At 36.1% G+C, this 24,347-nt stretch overlaps 1 protein-coding gene across 1 annotated transcript in view; it reads left to right on the forward strand.

The window, feature by feature from the left end:
* CCDC178 (coiled-coil domain containing 178) overlaps positions 1-24,347 on the forward strand; it is a 171,291-nt gene that overhangs the window by 58,490 nt on the left and 88,454 nt on the right. The window contains exons 5-8 of the mRNA XM_069568311.1: positions 2,547-2,569; positions 7,139-7,224; positions 10,362-10,562; positions 16,447-16,667. Coding sequence (XP_069424412.1) covers positions 2,547-2,569; positions 7,139-7,224; positions 10,362-10,562; positions 16,447-16,667 — 531 coding nt within the window. The remainder of the gene's footprint in view (positions 1-2,546; positions 2,570-7,138; positions 7,225-10,361; positions 10,563-16,446; positions 16,668-24,347) is intronic.

Genomic DNA, 24,347 nt, shown 5'->3' on the forward strand with positions numbered 1-24,347 from the left:
CCACACAGAAACTTTTCACCTTCCATGAAATGATCTCCACTTGTTGTTTCTTTTTTTTTTTAAATGTATTTATTTCTTTTTAATTGCCATATAATATTGTATTGATTTCTGCCATATGTTAACATGAATCAGCCATAGGTACACATATGTCCCTTCTGTCTTGAACCTCCCTTGCATCTCCCACGCTATCCCACCCCTCTCTGTTGTCACAGAGCACTGGGTTTGAGCCCCTTGCTACATAGAGCAAAGTCCCACTGACTATCTGTTTTATATATGGCAATGTATATGTTTCAGTGTTACTCTTCCAGTTCATCACTTCCTCTCCTTCCCCACTGTGTAGTCTGTTCTTTATGGCGGCATCTCCATTTAGTTCAGTTCAGTTCAGCTCAGTCGCTCAGTCATGTCCGACTTTTTGTGACCCCATGAATTGCAGCATGCCAGGCCTCCCTGTCCATCACCAACTCCCGGAGTTCATTCAGACTCATGTCCATCGAGTCGGTGATGCCATCCAGCCATCTCATCCTCTGTCGTCCCCTTCTCCTCCTGCCCCCAATCCCCCCCAGCATCAGAGTCTTTTCCAATGAGTCAACTCTTTGCATGAGGTGGCCAAAGTACTGGAGTTTCAGCTTTAGCATCATTCCTTCCAAAGAAATCCCAGGGCTGATCTCCTTCAGAATGGCCTGCTTGGATCTCCTTGCAGTCCAAGGGACTCTCAAGAGTCTTCTCCAACACCACACTTCAAAAGCATCAATTCTTCGGTGCTCAGCCTTCTTCACAGTCCAACTCTCACATCCATACACGACTACTGGAAAAACCATAGCCTTGACTAGACGCACCTTTGTTGGCAAAGTAATGTCTCTGCTTTTGAATATGCTATCCAGGTTGCTCATAACTTTTCTTCCAAGGAGTAAGCGTCTTTTAATTTCATGGCTGCAGTCACCATCTGCAGTGATTTTGGAGCCCCCCAAAATAAAGTCTGACCCTGTTTCCACTGTTTCCCCATCTATTTCCCATGAAATGATGGGACCGGATGCCATGATCTTCATTTTCTGAATGTTGAGCTTTAAGCCACCTTTTTCACTCTCCTCTTTTACTTTCATCAAGAGGCTTTTTAGTTCCTCTTCACTTTCTGCCATAAGGGTGGTATCATCTGCATATCTGAGGTTATTGATATTTCTCCCTGCAGTCTTGATTCCAGCTGGTGTTTCTTCCAGTCCAGTGTTTCTCATGATGTACTCTGCAAAGAAGTTAAATAAGCAGGGTGACAATATACAGCCTTGATGTACTCCTTTTCCTATTTGGAACCAGTCTGTTGTTCTATGTCCAGTTCTAACTGTTGCTTCCTGACCTGCATACAGGTTTCTCAAGAGGTAGGTCAGGTAGTCTTGTATTCCCATCTGTTTCAGAATTTTCCACAGTTTATTGTGATCCGCAGAGTCAAAGGCTTTGGCATTGTCAATAAAGCAGAAATAGATGTTTTTTCTGGAACTCTCTTGCTTTTTCCATGATCCAGTGGATGTTGGCAATTTGATCTCTGGTTCCTCTGCCTTTTCTAAAACCAGCTGAACATCTGCCCTGCAAATAGGTTCATTGGTACCATCTTTCTAGATTGCACATATATGCATTCATATGTGATATTTATTGTTCTCTTCGTGACTTGGTTCACTCTGTATATTAGGCTCTAGGTTCATCTACCTTATTAGAACTAACTGAAATGTGTCCCTTTTTATGGCTGAATAATATTCTGTTGTGTATTTGTACCGCAACTTCTTTATCCATTCATCTGTTGATGGATATCTAGGTTGCTTCCATGTCCTTGCTTCCACTTGTCTCTTCTGAGTTATACTTTTCTTTGCTCCGTTTTACCATCAGTCTCATCTGATTACTCTGTTTCGGGAATTCTCAAATATATTGTCCAGTGATCTTACTATTGTGCCTATATATTTTTCTCCAAAATTTTGGTGTGATATGGGAATTGAGAAGTGATCATATATGTCTGATTTAAAATGTTGAATTGAATATTGTCCGTGAAATCCATAACATTCTGGCTATATATTCCATGTTTTTGTTAATTTGTGCCTTTTATAGCCCAAGGTAGTGTTAGAATACATCTGTACAACATAACTCCTACCAAGGATTTTATAGTCCAGAAGTGGGATAATTCTATAAAAAACTAAATATTGGTAAACTTAACATGTAATTATGTGTTTTCCACTTTATGGTAGTATATTGAAATTTAATGGATAGTATGTACTTCTGATTGTGTGGAAAGTCTGTTAGGAGTAAATGGCATTTGAACTGACTGTTAGGGCAAAGGTAAAGTTTAGAAACAGGTGAAGGGTGAGAACCATTAGGTGAGAGTGATAATAAAAGAATAAGGCTAGCTAAGATAAAGGTATACTTGTAGAAACAACAGAGTATAATTTGACAGAAACAAACAGGAGGATGTAGAGTGTTTACAATTTTGTTAGTGAGTTAAGCTGTTAGTTAAATCTATTATTGATTTGAGACCTTAAAGATTTGATTTTCATCTTTTATTTTGACAGTTTGAAACTTCTTTGGAGGAATGGTAAGAGCATTTCACTCTTCTTTTACATTTTTATGTTCAAATTTTGATGATTAATCTGCTGTAAATAAGTTTATTTCAAAAGAAAAATGATATTGAGAGCAGAATTTTATATTATACATTAATATTTATTTTTAAAAATGTAAGAATCATTTCTCTAATAATGAGTGAAGTTGAGCATCTTTTCATGTGTTTGTTAGCCATCCGTATGTCTTCTTTGGAGAAATGTCTATTTAGTTCTTTGGCCCATTTGTTGATTGGGTCGTTTATTTTTCTGGAATTGAGCTGCAGAAGTTGCTTGTATATTTTTGAGATTAGTTGTTTGTCAGTTGCTTCATTTGCTATTATTTTCTCCCATTCAGAAGGCTGTCTTTTCACCTTGCTTATATTTTCCTTTGTTGTGCAGAAGCTTTTAATTTTCATTAGATCCTATTTGTTTATTTTTGCTTTATTTCCAGAATTTTGGGAGGTGGATCATAGAGGATCCTGCTGTGATTTATGTCTGAGAGTGTTTTGCCTATGTTCTCCTCTAGGAGTTTTATAGTTTCTGATCTTACATTTAGATCTTTAATCCATTTTGAGTTTATTTTTGTGTGCGGTGTTAGAAAACACTTCACACCAGTCAGAATGGCTGCGATCCAAAAATCTGCAAGCAATAAATGCTGGAGAGGGTGTGGAGAAAAGGGAACCCTCCTACACTGTTGGTGGGAATGCAAACTAGTACAGCCACTATGGAGAACAGTGTGGAGATTCCTTAAAAAATTGCAAATAGAACTACCTTATGACCCAGCAATCCCACTGCTGGGCATACACACTGAGGAAACCAGAATTGAAAGAGACACATGTACCCCAATGTTCATCGCAGCACTGTTTATAATAGCCAGGACATGGAAACAACCTAGATGTCCATCCGCAGATGAATGGATAAGCAAGCTGTGGTACATATACACAATGGAGTATTACTCAGCTGTAAAAAAGAATTCATTTGAATCAGTTCTGATGAGATGGATGAAACTGGAGCCGATTACACAGAGTGAAGTAAGCCAGAAAGAAAAACACCAATACAGTATACTAACACATATATATGGAATTTAGGAAGATGGCAATGATGACCCTGTATGCAAGACAGGGAAAGAGACACAGATGTGTATAACGGACCTTTGGACTCAGAGGGAGAGGGAGAGGGTGGGATGATTTGGGAGAATGACATTCTAACATGTATACTATCATGTAAGAATTGAATCGCCAGTCTATGTCTGACGCAGGATGCAGCATGCTTGGGGCTGGTGCATGGGGATGACCCAGAGAGATGTTATGGGGAGGGAGGTGGGAGGGGGGTTCATGTTTGGGAACACATGTAAGAATTAAAGATATTAAAATTTTAAAAAATAAAAAGCTAAAAAAAATTATGAAAAATTTTAAAAGCAAACACTGAAAAAAAAAATAAAAAACCCAACTCAGATGAAAAAAAAAAAAAGTAAAAATGTAAGAATCAGGATGTCACTGGAAATAACAGAATAGGAATCTCCAGGGCTCTGTCCTACCATAAAAGCATCTATAAATTTTGGCAAAAATTGGTCAGAATCAGCTTCTGCAGAAATCTGAAATCTAGTCCAAAACTTGCAACAATAAGGGGAAAAATTAATGCAGAAAGAGTGGCTGATTGCCTGAAGGAAGGGCTGTGGCATTTGAAATGTCCCACTTGCCATCCTCCTACCCTCAGATCAGTGGTGGTCATGAAGCAAATAGCCTGAACTTGTGCAGATTGCTAGTGCCAGAGGGAACAATACAGATCTTATTCTCAAAGAATTATAATTCACTGTTTTTATAAGTCTGATGACTCCCTAAAGGGACTAACACAAAGATTGACTTTGTTTTTCCTGATTTAGAGAAATTACAGAGCTGGAACCACCTCCAGGCAGTGTTTGCTGAAAGTATTTAAGGTCATATACTTGTCACCAGTGTCTAAGATTGTGGATAATTTGGGACAGACACTGAAAAGACCAGAATGCCTGGGAATGAAGAGTTTGAGGAAAGAGATATTATAAATGGGGGAATAGGATTTTTCAAAGTTCTCATATATATTGGATAATTTTAAAATGCACAGATATGAACAGTGTTGTACACATGCTCAGGAAAGACCAAGAAGACTTAATCTTTTATCTCTGGCTAGCCTTAGGATCCACACAGGCAAGAATTGAAGGTAGAGGCAGAGTTATAAACATTCTGAATAAGGATGAAAGAAGTACTCCAAGCAAGCGTATAGTTTTCCCTTTTTCTTTTCTTTTTTTTTTTCTGACCTCAAGTATTTAAGGTAACTTGGACAAAACTCAATTTCACCAATAAGCTAAGAAACACTTTGGTGACCCCAAGTGAAAAAGAATCTGATATTAATATTACAGTAAGTGTTTGGAAGAATCACTAAACAAACAAAAGCAACCCACAACAAACATCAAAAGTAAGCACAATAGAGGGATGGTAATCTTATTTTCATATCACATTAGAGTACTCAAAATTTCCAGATTTTTACAAAAATTATGAGGCAGGAGAAGAATAAAAGAAAATTTACTTCCATTATTAAGGGGAAAAACAAATGAAGAAAATACTCTGAGGAAGCATGACATTCTGCTTATTGGACGAAGACTTTAAATCAACTGTCTCAAATATCCTCAAAGAGATAAACTGTGGACAAAAATACAACAAAAGCAGGAGATTAATGTCTCAACAAATATAGAATATCAATGAAAAAAGAAAAAATTATAAGGAAGATCCACATAGACATTTTAGAGCTAAAAGGTACAATAACTGAAATGAAAAACTAGAGGTGTTCATCAGCTGAGGAGGAAACCTAGAAAATTCATGTAGACAGCATGCTATAAAAAACCAGAGAGACAATTTGTAATCTCTGGAGGTAATTAAAAGTACTTTGAGATGAATGAAAATCAAAACACTGTGTATCACAACTGAAGAGATGAAGTAAAAGCAGTGCCCAGAGGAAAATTCATAATCATAAATGATTATACTGAAAGAAATACACCTAATCCAGTAACCTAACTGTATAATCCAAGATCAAGAACAAAACAAGGATAGCCATCTTGCCACTTTTATTGAACACTGGAACCCTCATACAGTGCTACTGGGAATGAAGAATTGGACCAACCACTGTGAAAATGTTTGCTGTTTCCTCAAAAACCTAAACCTAGAATTAACATATGACCCAGCAATTCCACTCTGATATATGTACCCAAAAGATGTCAAAACCAGTGTTCACACAAAAACTTTTGTATAAATATTTGTTATCATCAGTCTTCACAATAGCCAAAAGGTGGAAATAACCTCAAATCCTTCAGTGGACTCATAGATTAATAAACAATGGTATATCTGTACAATGGAATATTATTCAATTATAAAAAGTAATGACGTTCTGATACATGCTACAACATGTGTAAAATGAAATATTCTGCTTTGGTGTTAGTTATTTTCTTGTGACTTGTATCAGAGGAAGTGTGCTTCTTTTTATATACACTGGAAAGGGCTACACTGGTGACTCAGTGGTGAAGAATGCACCTGCCAGTGCAGGAGACATGGGTTCAATCCCTGATCTGGGAAGATCCCACATGCCCTGGAGCAACCAAAGCCTATGTGCCGCAGCTACTGATCTTGTGCTCTAGAGCTGGGAAATGCAACTACTGAGCCCACGTGCAGCAATGAAGATGCAGCACAGTCAAAAATAGAGTAGATATAAAACAAATACAATTTAAACTAGTCTAGTATTCACGAATTGGATCAGATACTGACAATGAGAAATGCTTCATTATTCAATATATGGAACTTTCACTAGCAAAGTTCTTCAGAAAAGAACATTTGTATATTTTTCTAAAATATTATTAACTTCAAATATTAAATCATATTTTTGCTCCTTACATTTTGTATTGTCTTCCCAGAAACTGCTAAACTGTAATTGGAGAAATAACTTTCAAATTATTTTCAGTAAGTTCTCTTTTTTTTTTTTCCTGACAGCAGCTTTCTCAGAAGAGACTAATATCATTTAAAAAAATATTGCTTTACTATCTCTCAAAAAATTTAAAGTTTTTTTTTTTTTTATTGGTTTTGCCATACATTGACATGAATCCACCACGGGCGTACATGCGATCCCAAACATGAACCCCCCTCCCACCTCCCTCCCCACAACATCCCTCTGGGTCATCCCCGTGCACCAGCCCCAAGCATGCTGTATCCTGCATTGGACACAGACTGGTGATTCAATTCTTACATGATAGTATACGTGTTTCAATGCCATTCTCCCAAATCATCCCACCCTCTCCCTCTCCCTCTGAGTCCAAAAGTCCACTATAACAAATTTTAAATTCCTGTTAATTTACCATGAAATATAAATGTCATTACCAATTAGAATTTCGCTATTTTAATTTCTTAAATAGTACCATTAACATGTATAGTAAGCGTCACTATAGACATTTTAAATTCAGTGTGAAAACATCACCTAAAATTTGTTTGACTAATGGTAAGTATAGTCCTTCTTTATTAACTGGTTGCTTCTTTTCCATTATAAAGGAACAGAACTTCTTTCACAGAAGACCTGAAAAAAGATCTGAGTGTTGCTACACTAGTGCAAGAGCCCAAACCAGAAGAACTGAGAGGTAAAATTGTGCCTCACACTACATAAGCAGAATTACATTTGAAAGCTCATTAGCTTTTCATTTATGTATTTCTGATATTCACAAGAATTGTATGAGTTTTATAATTCTTAAGAGTGTCCAGCAGAAGTAAGAGCCTTCTATACTGTTTGATTAAATACTTATTCAACAAACATTTATTAATTACGGTAATATATATATACTGCTCTAGGTCCTTCCCTCTCTACCTCTCAGGAAGCTAATGGTAATCCGGTACTGTCCATTAAGACTTTCTGTGATAGTAGAAATATGTTTTGTCTCATTGTCCAGTAGGGTAACTGCTAGCCACATGTAGCTATGAGCACTTAAAATATGGTGACACTGAGTAATTTAAATGTTAAGTTTAACTTTAACTTGCATTTAAATGTAAATTAATCACATGTGGTTCATGGCTACCGTATTAGACATTACAGCTCATATATATATATATATATATATATATATATATATATATGATTCAGTTCAGTTCAGTTACTCAGTTATGTCCGGCTCTTTGTGACCCCATGAACCACAGCACACCAGGCCTCCCTGTCCATCACGAACTCCTGGAGTCCACCCAAACCCATGTCCATTGAGTCAGTGATGCCATCCAACCATCTCATCCTCTATCGTCCCCTTCTCCTCCTACCCTCAATCCTTCCCAGCATCAGGGTCTTTTCAAATGAGTCAGCTCTTTGCATCAGGTGGCCAAAGTATTGGAGTTTCAGCTTCAACAATGAACACCCAGGACTGATCTCCTTTAGAATGGACTGGTTGGATCTCCTTGCAGTCCAAGGGACTCTCAAGAGTCTTCTCCCACCACAGCTCAAAAGCATCAATTCTTCAGTGCTCAGCTTTCTTTATAGTCCAACTCTCATATTCATACATGACCACTGGAAAAACCATAGCCTTGAAGACTAACCTTCTAGTCACAATTTCCAAATATAAATGTATAAAAATTTTATACTGGTATAAAAATTTGTATTAAAATTATTTCAACATATTTGAATTTATCTTTGGCATTACTTTAAACACTTCCTCCTACTTTTGCAACAAAACTTTGTTAAATGCCTTCCTTTAGTGAAGGATAACTAATAAACTCAGGACTCTGTAAAAGCATGAATATTTTGTATTTGTCTTCTATAATGAAAGTGAAAATCTGATTCAATTATTTCTTAATTTTTCAGTGACAAATTCTAGGAGAAAATATCAATGTATTAATGGTCACAATAACAAACTAATTCCAATTATGTTTATTATAAACATGTATATTTGACCCTAAAACACAAGACAGTATCAGGATGAGGAAGATTTATTGTAATTAAGTTGTTTCTACCAATAAAAATGGTGCTTTCCAGGTGGCTCAATAGGTAATGAATCCACCTTCAAGGCAGGGATATGCAGGAGATGTGGGTTTGATCCCTGGGTCAGGAAGATCCGCTGGAGGGGTGCATGGCAACCCTCTCCAGTGTTCTTGCCTGGAGAAACCTATGGACAGAGGAGCATGAGTCTTTCCATAGGGCTGCAAAAAGTCGGACATGGCTGAAACCCCTGAGCACACCCACACCCTAATAAAAATGCAGGTGGATGCTCACTTATTCAATATGAAACAGTAAAACTAATTGAGATAGTATTCTGGAAAAAAAGTCCAGAGAGGTGTTAAACAGAATTTGCGACATCTTAAGTTATACACATAGCATTTGTTTTAGACTGCTATTGTAGAAACAGTATAAAAGACATCTTGTCTAAATGTAATGGACACCTTTGGTAAAAACACATATATATCCAATCAGGAGTGCTTTAATTTTAAGTGGCATAACTCCATCATATCTTTCCAACTGAAGCCCTGTTATAGAAATTGAATGAATGTTAAGCTGATTGGTGAACAGTGTTTGATGTGTATGTTGTAATAAAAAGCAGACCATTTATAGAAGATCAAGTGTCTAAGATATTGTGGAATTTGAAAAATAAAGACAATAGACCAAATAAATAGAACTCAAATAAAAGACCAGGCTGGAAAAAGTTAATTTTGTGCATTACAATAGAAAAACCTGTTTCTCAGGAATTCTTTTTAGGCATACTGAATTTCTTTAACAAGCCCACTAGGTTAAAAATAAGAACTGTGTGAGTGGTGAGCTTGTACTAATAACCATTATGTAATACTACTTTCCAGCAAAAAAAAAAATAATGTCTTTACTGTCCAAAAGAAAGAGAAAGCAAAATAAAAGAAAATTTATTGTTAGTTGCTTTTCTTCTTGATCCAGTTTCACTGTTTTTCCTCCAGCCTTAGCTCTTTAGATGCTTTGCCTTGTTTGACACTCTGTGTTTGTTTATATCTTTTTGTCATGTCACATTTTGGCAAAAGCCACTGTTTACAAGTATAAATCTTACCAGAATATGAGTCATATCCATCTTTCTTACTGACCAACCTCCAGGGAGAGAGCATATTGTCTAGAATGTAACAGGCTCTCTACCCATTTCTTGCATAAATAGATGAATGAATACCCATGTTAATCATTTTGTTAACATTAAACCTTATCATTCCAGAGCTGTGAAGCAGGAGTCCCAAATGTTTCTCATAAAGGAGTTAATTTGTATTATAACTGAATAAATAGAATTTGTAAACGATGATGAATTTCTGGCAAGGCTAACAAGGGATGTTATTATCTGATAAGATAAAGAATATAAAGTGTCTTATTCCTAAGAACCATCTGAGGATTTTCAGTATTTATCTGATATAATCATTATGGTTTGTTTTTCCCATAGAGTGGGAGGAAACCGAAGCATAGTTTCAAAATAAAGCTCTAGAATACAGCTTGTGAATGGAACATATGTTTTTTTGCTCAAAAATATTATGTGTGAAGCTATTGGTTGAGACTTATTCTTATTGTCTTATAAAATATTCATTTCAAAATCTGTCTTCAAAGGTTATAATTAATGTTATGATTGTATTATAGTGAAACTTGTGTTTACAAGGCTCAGTCATTTTTCTAAAATTCTCTTGGTAAATATATAAATATTAAAAGATAGCAATACAACTGGTTCCCCAGCTCCCTCACCCACTACCATCCAGCTTACAGGCTGATTTATTAGCAAATATGAATACGTATTTCCCTTTTAAGATGAAAAGTGTCCTGAATTGAAGCAGGAAATGGAAACACTGCTATCAGAGGCCATCCATCTCATTAAAAGTCTGGAGACTGATCGGGCAGAAGCTGAAGAAGCTTTACAACGACAAAAATCAAGAAAGAAAAGGATTACCACACAAATTGATTCTTGGTCAATCTGGAAACTTCAAGAAATCCCATTAGCTGTGCAGAACGGTAATAATCAGGATTTTTCATATTGTCATTTAGTTTATTGGAGAGGCATGGATGATTAATTGAGCTCTGAATTAAAAAATTACTTGTGCTTAAAGTGACCATATTATATTACTTGCAAACCAGTGTATATTTGAAATACACTATTAATGATAATGCTGTGTTTGCAGACATAAATTGGGACTTCACTGAATAAACCTGGACCTGCTGTCATTTGGTATTTGTTGGAAATTCCATTGAATTTATGGTATCCAAGGAGCATGCAAACATTTGGCACATATTTCCTGTAATGACTATAATATTTCAGTTACTAGAAATTTAAAGTGATTGCCAGTTGGTGGCATCAGCTACATATTTAAATCTAGGAAAATGAGAGAATTCTAAGTGATATATTAGGAATTACATGCATCTTCTTTTGTGAATTCAATGGTAGGTTCACATTAGGAACTTCTAGCAGGCAAAGAAACCTAGGAGGTTTCCAAAAGTCATGTAGATAACACAAGTTTAAAAGGTAAAACTTTTATCTTTTAGATTACAGAAGGAGGGACATGTGATCAAGTGTTAAATAATCTAAAGGTTTTGGATTTTTCATTTTCAAATATGGTATTTATCAAACATACCAGACTACCTGATCCTTCTGAGGCTAGAAGCTTTTCTATGTTCTCATAGGGTAACAATTTTAATTCAGGGTTCACATGCTTAATAAATGGGTGACATTAGGATTCTTGTATAACCCATGATTTAAACCAAAACACCTTTGAGAGAAAAAAAGATGACATTAGCTATTGTTGTTAGTCACATTCTTCAGGAATACAAGTAACATGTCTAAATCACAAATGAAAGTGACAAGAAACTAGGTTTATCCAAAGGAGAGGGTAATGAGCTACTGTTCTTTCTTCTAGTGACTCTCCTTGATACTGAGCTGTTTGTATTTTCTATAGAAGTCAGTTAGACTTCAACTGCTTTTGTTGCCTCTGTTAGGATTCTTGAAGTAATACTGGTTCTAGACCAGTGAATTAGACCATTACTAATTTCTTAGCTTGAGTTTGATATCTAAATCTTTATAAGTTTTAAATATGGGTTTTCATTTCTTTGAAGTCAGTATTTTTCTACCCAGAGTCCAGATAACGAGTTTTCTATTTATGTGTATTTAAGTCCAAAATTGTTAACATCCTTTTAACAGCTAATTTAATTTATTTACTAGTTTTAAATCTCTTTTCTCTTTCTTCTTGAGTCAGTTTTCATCATTTGAGCCTTCTAAATAATTTGTCCATTTTACTTTAATTGTCTTATTTGCTTGTCCAATCTTGTTCCTAATAACTATTTTGATATTTATAATAGCAGTAAGGATAACATATCTTTCATACTTGATTTTGGTAATTTGTACTTTCTCACTTTCTTTTCTTCCCACCTTGGTTTATCAAAAGGCACAACAATTTTGTTGATCTATTTAAAAAGCCAATATTTGCTTGATTTCTCATATTTATTTTAGCTTTAGTATAATTGATTTCTTCTCTGATTTCCTTTCTCATGCTTTCTTTGGGAATTATTTAATGTAGTATTTTTCTCTTCATAAAGTGGAAGCCTTGATTATTTGTTCAATACCTTTCTTCTTTTCTAGAGTAGACATTTAAGAACTGAAGTTACTTTTAGGAACTATATTAGTTGGATTTCATAAATATTCATATGCTATGAGCTTATTTTAATTAGGTAAAATATTTTAAAAATTATTTTTGTGATTTCTTTTTGGATCTATTATTTATTTAGATATTGCTGTTTAATTTGAAATCATTTAGGGATTTTTTTGCAATTTTTCCCCAACATTTTTCTTTTGATTTCTAATTTAATTTAGAAACATTTTATTCACATTAAAATTATTTAGAATAAAAATTATCCAGCATTTTAAATATTTTGGAGAATATTCTGTGTTTGGCCAAAATTAATGTACATTCTGTTGTTTGGTTAAGTGTCTATGCTGCTGCTGCTGCTGCTGCTAAGTCGCTTCAGTCGTGTCCAACTCTGTGCGACCCCAGAGATGGCAGCCCACTAGGCTCCCCCGTCCCTGGGATTCTCCAGGCAAGAACACTGGAGTGGGTTACCGTTTCCTTCTCCAATGCATGAAAGTGAAAAGTGAAACTGAAGTCGCTCAGTCGTGTCTGACTCTTAGCAATCCCATGGACTGCAGCCTACCAGGCCCCTCCATCCATGGGATTTTCCAGGCAAGAGTACTGGAGTGGGGTGCCACTGCCTTCTCCAAGAAGTGTCTATAAATGTGTTAATTGGTTGATGGTGCTGTTTAAGTCTTCTGTCTCTGATTTCTCTGTGTAGTTGTTTATTGAGTTATTGTGAGTTGGGTGTTAAAATCTCCAACTATGATTTCTCTGGTGAATCTGAGAGGAAACTAATGATACCAAAACTTTTTCTTTTTCAATTGCCAGGTTTTGTTCATTTATTTTAATTTTTAAAAAATCTTGAGTAAAAGACCCTGATAAGCTTTAAATAAATTAAGAAATGCACTACAACCAACATTTAAGTTTGGAATGGGATTTTTTTGGCAATTAGGCATCAGTGACAGATTTAGCCTTGAGGGAATCCCTGAAATCCTAATATCCTTCAGTTCCCATTTTGACCCATCTATTTGGTACAGGAGACTGAGGATAAAGCCTGAGTCTCACCCAAATGACAAGTCCGGTTAGAAGTCATTACATGAAGCTGAGAGTCCAAAGGTCTCCATTCCAGCATTAAGCATGAATCATGAATAAACCTATTGCTGCAGTTGAATAGCAAAGAAAGTTGCTTGTTTCACTTAGTGGAGAAAAGCAGACAGTATTCCAAGAATTCTTAAAATACTGATCTAAATGGATTTGGGACTGATATTCCTACTTGAATCTGAAAATACACAGTGGAGAATGTCATTTAAATGTTCTGTGGGGTGGTGGTAAAGCTAGCCATCTTCAGGAACAAAGACAGATGTTCTTTTTTGAAAGACTGAAAATTCAAACTAGGTATCAAGGAACTGTCTCAGAGTCTCAAGACAAGAAATAGCCCGATATCAAGGATCATAAAACACAAGAATACAGATTCGGTAAGTGTGAGTTAGTAGAAATAGACAGCGTAATCTTACTCAAAAAGTTTTCAGATGTTAGATTGCACATGACATTAGACAATGATTTTATTTAATGGGCTTCCCTGGTGGCTCATGGTAAGAATCCTCCTGCCAATGCAGGAGACCCAGACTCAATCCCTGGATTGGAAAGATCCCTTGGAGGAGGAAATGGCAACCCACTCCAGTATTCTTGCCTGGAAAAATCCCACGGACAAAGGAGCTTGGCAGGCTACCGTCCATGGTGTTGCAGAGAGTTGAACATGACTTAGCAACTGAGAATATTTAATATGTTTTATGAAATAAAAAGAGAAGTCTGAAAATAAAAGCAAGGACTAAGAGACTACTTTTAAAAGAAAGAAAAATGGGAATAAAAAAGACTTACTAGAAATTAAAAATCTACTACTTGAAATTAAAGTCTCAATAACTGGTTAAATGGTCTGTTAGACTAAGGAAGAGAAAAGTAATAAATATAAATCTAGAAAAATTTACATGAAATGAATCAAAGGTACACAAGGAGAAGGAAAATATGAATTAAATATTTAAAGACATAGACTATAACATGAAAAAGGATGATGAATATCTAATAGAAGATCATTACAGAGATAATGATGACAATACTTAATGGGATGGTGACTGACTTTTTAAAACAAAAATACTACTGTCTAATTAGGATAAAATTAAAAGGGAATGTTGTCAAACATTTCACAAATATAAGAAATTAGAAAACATTTAGAACTGTATCATTAAAACTTACTAAAATTATTTTCACATAAATGAAAAAAGCTAATTATTTAAAGGAAAATCAATAGCCTTTATCATATTCAAGAAATAAGATGATATCAAAATTTTTGAAATATATGACTAGAAAAATAAAAGCAAAATAAATACAAAGAAAAAACAGAAACCCAATAACAAAATGGTTAAATAATGAAATATATATAATTCTGAAGATATACAGACCTAAATGTTAGATCAATAAAAGAAAAATAATAAAGGAAATAATGGAATACCAATGGCAAGATTAATGAAGAACACAGAGAAAATATGTGAGTAAATCCAATTAGAAATGCAGATGGTATCTAAAAACGGAGCAGTGATTAATAATAAGGAAGATATACAGAACAAATGTCTTAGAGTATTATTGAAACCTGATGAACTGGATAAATTCACAGAAAAAAAAATGGACTGATGAATAGATAGCCAAAAAATACATATAGCCATTAAAGGAAAGATATTGACTTAATAAATAAAAATCCTTTCTTGCAAAATACACACATGCATACATACATACATACATACAGGGCAACAAAACTTTACAGGCAATTTCAAACTTACACAAAATCATAGAGAACAGAAATAAAAGAAACTAACACAGATACAAGATGCTAGCATAAATTGTAAAGCAAATTAGATGAATACAGTACAAATATGCAAAATTACAGGCCAAAATCATGAGCATATATGCAAAGTATCCTCAGTGAATATGACACCCAAACCTACCAAGAAGTTTATTTTAAAAAAGATGAAAAGATCCCCAAGCTAGCCAATTGAAGTTTATTCCAAGAGTTCAAGGTTAGGTTAATCTTAGAAACTTAATGATATAATGAGAAAATCTTTTATATAGTTTCTCTAAAATTGTCCTAGTCTGTTAATGGACATTTAATTTAATTTATAATTTGTTTCTATTTCACTTAAAAGAAATTTCCATATGTATTATTTCAGATATTTTTGTATGGAACAAAAGTTTTCTATCCATTTATTCAAATTCCCATTTCTATTGTTTGAGAACATTTTGTTACTTCTTCCTATAGGCCGTGCTATACTCATGTTAGGTCTGTCACTAGATCTGTGCATTTTTGTTTGTCTTAATTTTGCTGTGTGAGATCATTCTGATTTCACTATGAGATTTATTTTTGTGGATAAACATTATTTCTTATATTAATACTTATTTTCATGAGTTATTATTTTTATAATTTCAAGTGATTTTTGTAGTTTAATCCCTTTGATGGTGAATGAAGGAACACTAAAATAATTTAAGGACTTCCCAGGCTGCCCAGTAGTTTGGACTCTGCACTTCCACTGCAGGGAGCATGGGTTCCATCCATGATTGGGGAGCTAGGATCCCACATGCCACATGGCATGGTCAAATAGCAAAAATAAAAAACAAGTAATGTCTGAAACTAAAATATTTCATCAGTTCAGTTCAGTTGTTCAATCATGTCCCACTCTTTGCGACCCCATGGACTGCAGCATGCCAAGCCTCCCTGTCTATCACCAACTCCCAGAGTTTACTCAAACTCATGTCCTTTGAGTTGGAGATGCCATCCAACCATCTCATCCGCTCTCGTCCCCTCTTCTTCCTGCCTTCAATCTTTCCCAGCATCAGGGTCTTTTCAAATGAGTCAGTTCTTCACATCAGGGGGCCAAAGTATTGGAGTTTCAGCTTCAACATCTGCCCTTCCAATGAACATTCAAGGCTGATTCCCTTTAGGACAGACTGCTTGAATCTCCTTACAGTCCAAGGGACTATCAAGAGTCTTCTCCAACACCACAGTTCAAAAGCATCAATTCTTTGGCGCTCAGCTTTCTTTATAGTCCAACTCTCACTTCCATACATGACTACTGGAAAAACCATAGTCTTGACTAGACGAACCTTTTTGGCAAAGTAATGCCTCTGCTTTTTTATATTCATATTTCATATCTACTATCAAACAAAGATGTCCTTCTGAAGCTTTTGTTTTAAATTTAGATTTTCTTTTTGTCCTTTCACTGTATGTCTAGAACATGAAGCCTATTTGAGAGATATAATAGAACTACGATGGCAGTTTGAAGATAAAACTCGTCAACGAAAACATCTGGAAGAGCAAAAGGAGAAATTAGCAGAAACTAATGCAAAGCTTAAAGAAGACATAGACTTTATGATTAAACAGCACCCTCTACTGCTTGCAAAGCGAGACCACGAACTTGCATCTCTGAAGGAATATTACCAGAAAAAATTTGAGGTAAGTGAATAAAAGAATGGCTGTGCGTTTTACAGACTGTTTCTTAATTATAAGAATTTCAGCTCTAAGAAGTTAACATACCTTTAAAGGTTTCATTCTCATTGAAAATTGGCCCATTGTATATCTTTTAAAGAAATTATCAATCAATACAGTTGATTGATATTCATTTAAAGTGTGTCTTCTTACCTTATGTTTAAACTTAAAAATATTAAATTGTAGTCAGTGTACTAATATGATTTTGGAGATGTTAAACAATATGGTATTATTTGAAGCTATAAATTGAACTGAGAAAGAATGTAAGTATACTGTATCAGTAAACTTCATTCTGGATGAAAACATGTAAGCAACATGTAAGGTGTTTTTATTTTTTTATTTTTATTTTTTTTTAAATTTTAGTTTTTTATTTTTTAAATTTTAAAATCTTTAATTCTTACATGCATTCCCAAACATGAACCCCCCTCCCACCTCCCTCCCCAGAACATCCTTCTGGGTCATCCCCATGCACCAGCCCCAAGCATGCTGCATCCTGCGTCAGACATAGACTGGCGATTCAATTCACATGATAGTATACATGTTAGAATGTGATTCTCCCAAATCATCCCACCCTCTCCCTCTCCCTCTGAATCCAAAAGTCCGTTATACACATCTGTGTCTCTTTCCCTGTCTTGCATACAGGGTCGTCATTGCCATCTTCCTAAATTCCATATATATGTGTTAGTATACTGTATTGGTGTTTTTCTTTCTGGCTTACTTCACTCTGTATAATCGGCTCCAGTTTCATCCATCTCATCAGAACTGATTCAAATGAATTCTTTTTAACGGCTGAGTAATACTCCATTGTGTATATGTACCACAGCTTTCTTATCCATTCATCTGCTGATGGACATCTAGGTTGTTTCCATGTCCTGGCTATTATAAACAACATTTAATCTCCTCTTGTGGGATCATATAGAAAAATAAATTATTTCTTATGGCCACTAAATGGACAAATTTAATTTTGTATCATGTTTGTTCTTGATCATTTTAAGTTAGTAAACTAAGTCATTAAATGTCTCCTATATTTGTTCCATTTTCCTTCATCATTCTCCAAAAGATAACCTCATCATGAACTTCTGTTTCCAGGCCAAATTTGAATAATTTTATAGGCACATGTGCAACTTATATACACTACATACTGTTTATCAAATGTTCTGTAACTTTCTGCAGGGTTTTTTGTTTGCTGTGGGCTTAATCGTTCAGTCGTGTATGACTCTTTGTGACCCCGTGGACTGTAGCTTGCCAGGCTCCTCTGTCCAAGGGAATTCTCTAGGTGTAAATACTGGAACAGGTTGCCATGCCCTCCTACAAGGGACCTTCCCAACCCAGGGATCAAACCCAGGTCTGCCATGTTGCAGGCGGATTCTTTACCATCTGAGCCACCAGGGAAGCCCAAGAATACTGGAGTGGGTAACCTATCCTTTCTCCAGAGGATCTTCCCAACTCAGGAATCAAGCCAGTGTCTCCTACATTCCAGGTGGATTCTTTACCAGCTGAGCTATTTATTTTTTAATCTGATGTTATTCTGGAGCTCCAGCTACTATTGATGTACACAGATTTAGTCCATTCATTTTACTTTCCAATTCCACCAAATAGATATCTCTGGTTTTGTGTGTTGTTTCCCATATTTATCTACAGTGCTGATTTGACTATAAACAATAAGGAGCCCTGATCATGTTCCTCTTTTTGTGCATGTGAATTTTTCTTGGCTACATATCTAGTGGAGTATTTACTGAGTTCTGGGTTATATACATTTTCAACTTCATTAGTTAAAATTACACTGCTCTCCAGAGTGTCTTTGACAGTTTATATTCTTAAAGTAGTAGCAATGCTGGAGATGTCCCATTTATCTACTGTGAACAAGGGTTCTAGCAGTATCCTTTTTTTTATCATAATAGACCCCTTATTTAAAACTGGACAGGGAAGCCTGGCATGCTGCAGTCCATGGGGTCGCAGAAAGCAGGACACAACTAAGTGACTGAACAAAAAACGACAAGTAGCCCCCTTTAGTTGGATGGCAGTGTGTCAGGGTAAAGGTCATTTCTCAATTTGCCTTTACTCATGATATTTCTAATGAGATGTACATAGTAGTTATACAGGGTTTTTCAAAAAGGAAAGCTTTTTGAAATGGACTGACTCAGTCGGAAGCCACACCCTTTTTTATTCAGCCTTTTTGTAAACTTACAGCAACCCCAATATAACAGCTGCAGTTCTGACTTACATTTTATAGCACAGGGCAACCTTGAGAATGGAGGCCAGTATCCAAGATGGCTGAATAGAAAGAAGAAGCTGTGTATCTATTTCTGGGAGAAAAAAAGAAACTGCAGTCTTGTTCATTTGACTTATTTTTCCTACAAACAAACCCAATCCTAACTGTTACACCCTACATTTTTGTCAAGGTTTTGTTGTGATACTTTAAATTTTGTCCATAGGTGTGTGAATTGGTATCCCTAAAGTAATTTTAGTGTGTTTCGCCCTGATAGTGGACATAGATATTGCCTAGGGAGGGAAAGCACAGTTGTTGAAGATCACACTAGTGAATGGGTTCAGTTCAGTTCACTCAGAGTCATGTCCAACTCTTTAAGGCCCCGTGGACTGCAGCACGCCAGGCTTCCCTGTCTATCATGAAATCCCGGAGCTCACTCAAACTCATGTCCATTGAGTCGATGATGCCATCAACAGTCTCATCCTCTGTTGTCCCCTCTCCTCCCGCCTTCACACTTTTCCAGGATCAGGGTCTTTTCCAATGAGTCAGTTCTTCGCATCAGGTGGCCAAAGTATTGGAGTTTTAGCTTCAGCGTCAGTCCTTCCAATAAATATTCAGGACCGATTTCCTTGAGGACTGACTGCTTGGATCTCCTTGCAGTCCAAGGGACTCTCAAGAGTCTTCTCCAACACTACGGTTCAAAATCATCAATTCTTCAGTGCTCAGATTTCTTTATCGTCCAACACTTACACATCCATACACAACTACTGGAAAAACCATAGCTTTGACTAGATGGACCTTTGTTGGCAAAGTAATGTCTCTGATTTTTAATATGTTGTCTAGGATGGTCATAGCTTTTCTTCCAAGGAGCAAGTGTCTTTTAATTTCATGGCTGCAGTCATCATCTGCAGTGATTTTGGAGCCCAAGAAAATAAAGTCAGTCACTGTTTCCATTGTTTCCCCATCTATTTGCCATGCAGTAATGGGACTGGATGCCATGATCTTAGTTTTTTGAAAGTTGAGTTTTAAGCCAACTTTTTCAAACTTTTCTTTCATTTTCATCAAGAGGCTCTTTAGTTCCTCCTCACTTTCTGTCATAAGGGTGGTGTCATCTGCATATCTGAGGTTATTGATATTTCTCCCAGCAATCTTGATTCCAGCTTGTGTTTCTTCCAGCCCAGCATTTTGCTTGATGTACTCTGCATGTAAGTTAAAAAAGCAGGGTGATAGTATACAGCTTTGACGTACTCCTTTCCCAATTTGGAACCAGTTCATTGTTCCATGTCCAGTTCTAACTGTTGCTTCTTGACCTGCATACAGATTTCTCAGGAGGCAGGTAAGGTGATCTGGTATTCCAATCACTTGAAGAATTTTCCACAGTTTGTTGTGATCTAGACAGTCAAAGGCTTTGGTATAATCAATAAACCAGAAGTAGATGTTTTTTCTGGAATTCTCTTGCTTTCTTATGATCCAGTGAATGTTGAGAATTTGATCTCTGGTTCCTCTGCTTTTTCTAAATCCAGCTTGAACATCTGGAAGTTCTCTGTTCACATACTGTTGAAGCCGGGCTTGGAGAATTTTGAGCATTACTTTGCTAGTGTGTGAGAGGAGTGTAATTGTGTGGTAGTTTGAGCATTCTTTGGCATTGCCCTTCTTTGGGACTGGAATGAAAACTGGCCTTTTCCAGTCCTGTGACCACTGATGAGTTTTCCAAATTTGCTGGCAATATTGAGTGCAGCACTGTCGCAGCATCATCTTTTCAGATTTGAAATAGCTCAACTGGAATTCGATCACCTCCACTTGGCTTTGTTCATAGTGATGCTTCCTAAGGCCCGCTTGACTTTGCATTCCAGGATGTCTGGCTCTAGGTGAGTGATCACACCTTCATGGTTTTCTAGGTCATGAAGATCATTGTTGTATACTTCTGTGTATTCTTGCCACCTCTTCTAAATATCTTCTGCTTCTGTTAGGTCCATACTATTTCTGTCCTTTATCGTGCTCATCTTTGCATGAAGTGTTCCCTTGGTATCTCTAATTTTCTTGAAGAATTCTCTAGTCTTTCCCATTCTATTGTTTTCCTCTGTTTCTTTGCACTGACCACTGAGGAAGTCTTTCTTATCTCTCCTTGCTATTCTTTGGAATTTTGCATTCAGATGGGTATATCTTTCCTTTTCTCTTTGCCCTTCATGTCTCTTCTTTTCTCAGCTATTTGTAAGGCCTCCTCAGACAACCATTTTGCCTTTTTGCATTTCTTTTTCTTGCAGATGGTCTTCATCACTGCCTCCTATACAGTGTCACAAACCTCTGGCCATAGTTCTTCAGGCACTCTGTCTATCAGATCTAATCCCTTGAATCTATTTTTCAGTTTCACTGTATCATCCTAAGTGTTTTGATATGTCATACCTGAATCGTCTAGTGGTTTTCCCTACTTTCTTTAATTTAAGTCTGAATTTTGCAATTAGAAGTTCATGATCTGAGCCACAGTCAGCTCCCAATCTTGTTTTTGCTGACTATAGAGCTTCTCCGTCTTTGGCTGCCAAGAATAAAATCAATCTAAAATCGGTATTTACCATCTGATAAATGGGAGGAAAATTTAAAAATGTTTTCTGGCAGATCAAGAAAATAGTAACCTTTGTGTAGAGCTTATCAGTGGTGCTCTGATGGTTAATTTTTTCTGTAAACTTGACTGGGCCAGGATGCTCAGGTCTTGATCAGATATTATTCTGAGTGTCTTGTGATGTTTTTTAATCTTTTTGGATGAGATTAATATTTAAATCAATGATCTTTTATTAAAGCAGGTAGGCAAGAAAAATAAATAAAAGGATCTAGACTGGAAAAGAAGTAAAATTATTTGCAGAAGACACATTCTTCTATATAGAAAATTGTGAAGAATTCACAAAACAAACTATAGAGCTAAAAACAAGGTTAACAAAGTTGTAGATTCAAGCTCAATACAAAACTCAATTGTATTTTCATATACTAGTTGTGAACAATACAAAAATGAAGTTAAGAAAACAGTTTTCTTTGATAAAGTGTGAATAAATTTAACCAATAAGCTGAAAGACTTGTTCACTAAAAACTATAATATTTTGCTGAAATCAATTAAATTAGATTTAAATGAATAGAAAAGTAACCCATATTCACAGATTTGACTTAATATTGTTTAGATGTCAGTAGTACCCATAGCTATCTTCAGATTAAATGGAGTTTCTGACAGAGTCTCAAAGAGCTTTTTGCAGAAATGGAAAAGCCTGTTCTAACATTCATTTGAAGTTGCAGGAGGTCACAAATAGCCAAAACAGTCTTGAAAAGGAAGGGCACCTTAGAGAACTCACAGCTTCTGATTTCAAAATAACTACAAAGCTTTAAGAAGCAAAAATGAGTGTCATTTAATAAATACAGGAAAGTAGTTCAGTGAAGTAGTGTTGAGATTCTAGAAATAAACCAATATATCTGTGATTAGTTGATTTTGACAAGGGTGTCGAGACCATTTGTTGAAATGAGTAGTCTCTTCAATACATGGTATTGGGACATTGAATATCCACATGCATTCAAAGAGTAAATTTGGACCTCTGCTTCTTAGAACATACAAAAATTAATTTTAAATGGATCATAACTTTACACATAAGAACTAAAACTATAAAACACTTAAAAGGAAACTTGTGGATAAACCTTTATGACCTAGAATTTGAGAACGGATTTAGATATGACACTAAAAGCATAAACAACATTAGAGAAACCGGACTTCATCAAAATTAAAACCTTTTGTACAGCTAACTACACTATCAAAAAGGTAAAAAAACAACCTACAGAATGAGAGAAAATATTGAAAATTATATATAATTTTATTTTAATGTATGTTCAGTTTAGTTCAGTTCAGTTGCTCAGTCATGTCCGACCCTTTGTGACCCCATGAATCGCAGCACGCCAGGCCTCCCTGTCCATCACCAACTCCCAGAGTTCACTCAGACTCATGTCCATCGAGTCCGTGATGCCATCAAGCCATCTCATCCTCTGTCGTCCCCTTCTCCTCCTGCCCCCAATCCCTCCCAGCATCAGAGTCTTTTCCAATGAGTCAACTCTTTGCATGAGGTGGCCAAAGTACTGGAGCTTCAGCTTTAGCATCATTCCTTCCAAAGAAATCCCAGGGCCGATCTCCTTTAGAATGGACTGGTTGGATCTCCTTGCAGTCCAAGGGACTCTCAAGAGTCTTCTCCAACACCACAGTTCAAAAGTATCAATTCTTTGGCTCTCAGCCTTCTTCACAGTCCAACTCTCATATTCATACATGACCACAGGAAAAACCATAGCCTTGACTAGACGGACCTTAGTCGGCAAAGTAATGTCTCTGCTTTTGAATATACTATCTAGGTTGGTCATAACTTTTCTTCCAAGGAGTAAACGTCTTTTAATTTCATGGCTGCAGTCCCATCTGCAGTGATTTTGGAGTCCCAAAAAATAAAGTCTGACACTGTTTCTACTGTTTCCCCATCCATTTCCCATGAAGTGATGGGACCGGATGCCATGATCTTCGTTTTCTGAATGTTGAGCTTTAAGCCAACTTTTTCACTCTCCTCTTTAACTTTCATCAAGAGGCTTTTTCGCTCCTCTTCACTTTCTGCCATAAGGGTGATGTCATCTGCATATCTGAGGTTATTGATATTTCTCCCTGCAATCTTGATTCCAGCTTGTGCTTCTTCCAGTCCAGCGTTTCTCATGATGTACTCTGCATAGAAATTAAATAGTCAGGGTGACAATGTACAGCCTTGATGTACTCCTTTTCCTATTTGGAACCATTCTGTTGTTCCATGTCCAGTTCTAACTGTTGCTTCCTGACCTGCATACAGATTTCTCAAGAGGCAGGTCAGTGGTCTGGTATTCCCATCTCTTTCGGAATTCTCCACAGTTTATTGTGATCCACACAGTCAAAGGCTTTGGCATAGTCAATAAAGCAGAAATAGATGTTTCTCTGGAACTCTTTTGCTTTTTCCATGATCCAGCAGATGTTGGCAATTGGATCTCTGGTTCCTCTGCCTTTTCTAAAACCAGCTTGAACATCAGAAAGTTCACGGTTCACATATTACTGAAGCCTGGCTTGGAGAATTTTGAGCATTACTTTACTAGCATGTGGGATGAGTGCAACTGTGCGGTAGTTTGAACATTCTTTGGCATTGCCTTTCTTTGGTATTAGAATGAAAACTGACCTTTTCCAGTCTTCTGTGGGCACTGCTAAGTTTTCCAAATGTGCTGGCATATTGAGTGCAGCACTTTCACAGCATCATCTTTTAGGATTTGGAACAGCTCACTGGAATTCTATCACCTCCACTAGCTTCGTTTGTAGTGATGCTTTCTAAGGCTAATTATATATTAATTTTGTGCTAATATATACTAATTATATAGTAGTATTATATTAATATACACTAATTCTATATTAATAT

Source organism: Ovis canadensis, chromosome 23 (assembly GCF_042477335.2).
Source record: "Ovis canadensis isolate MfBH-ARS-UI-01 breed Bighorn chromosome 23, ARS-UI_OviCan_v2, whole genome shotgun sequence".
Lineage (NCBI taxonomy): Eukaryota > Metazoa > Chordata > Mammalia > Artiodactyla > Bovidae > Ovis > Ovis canadensis.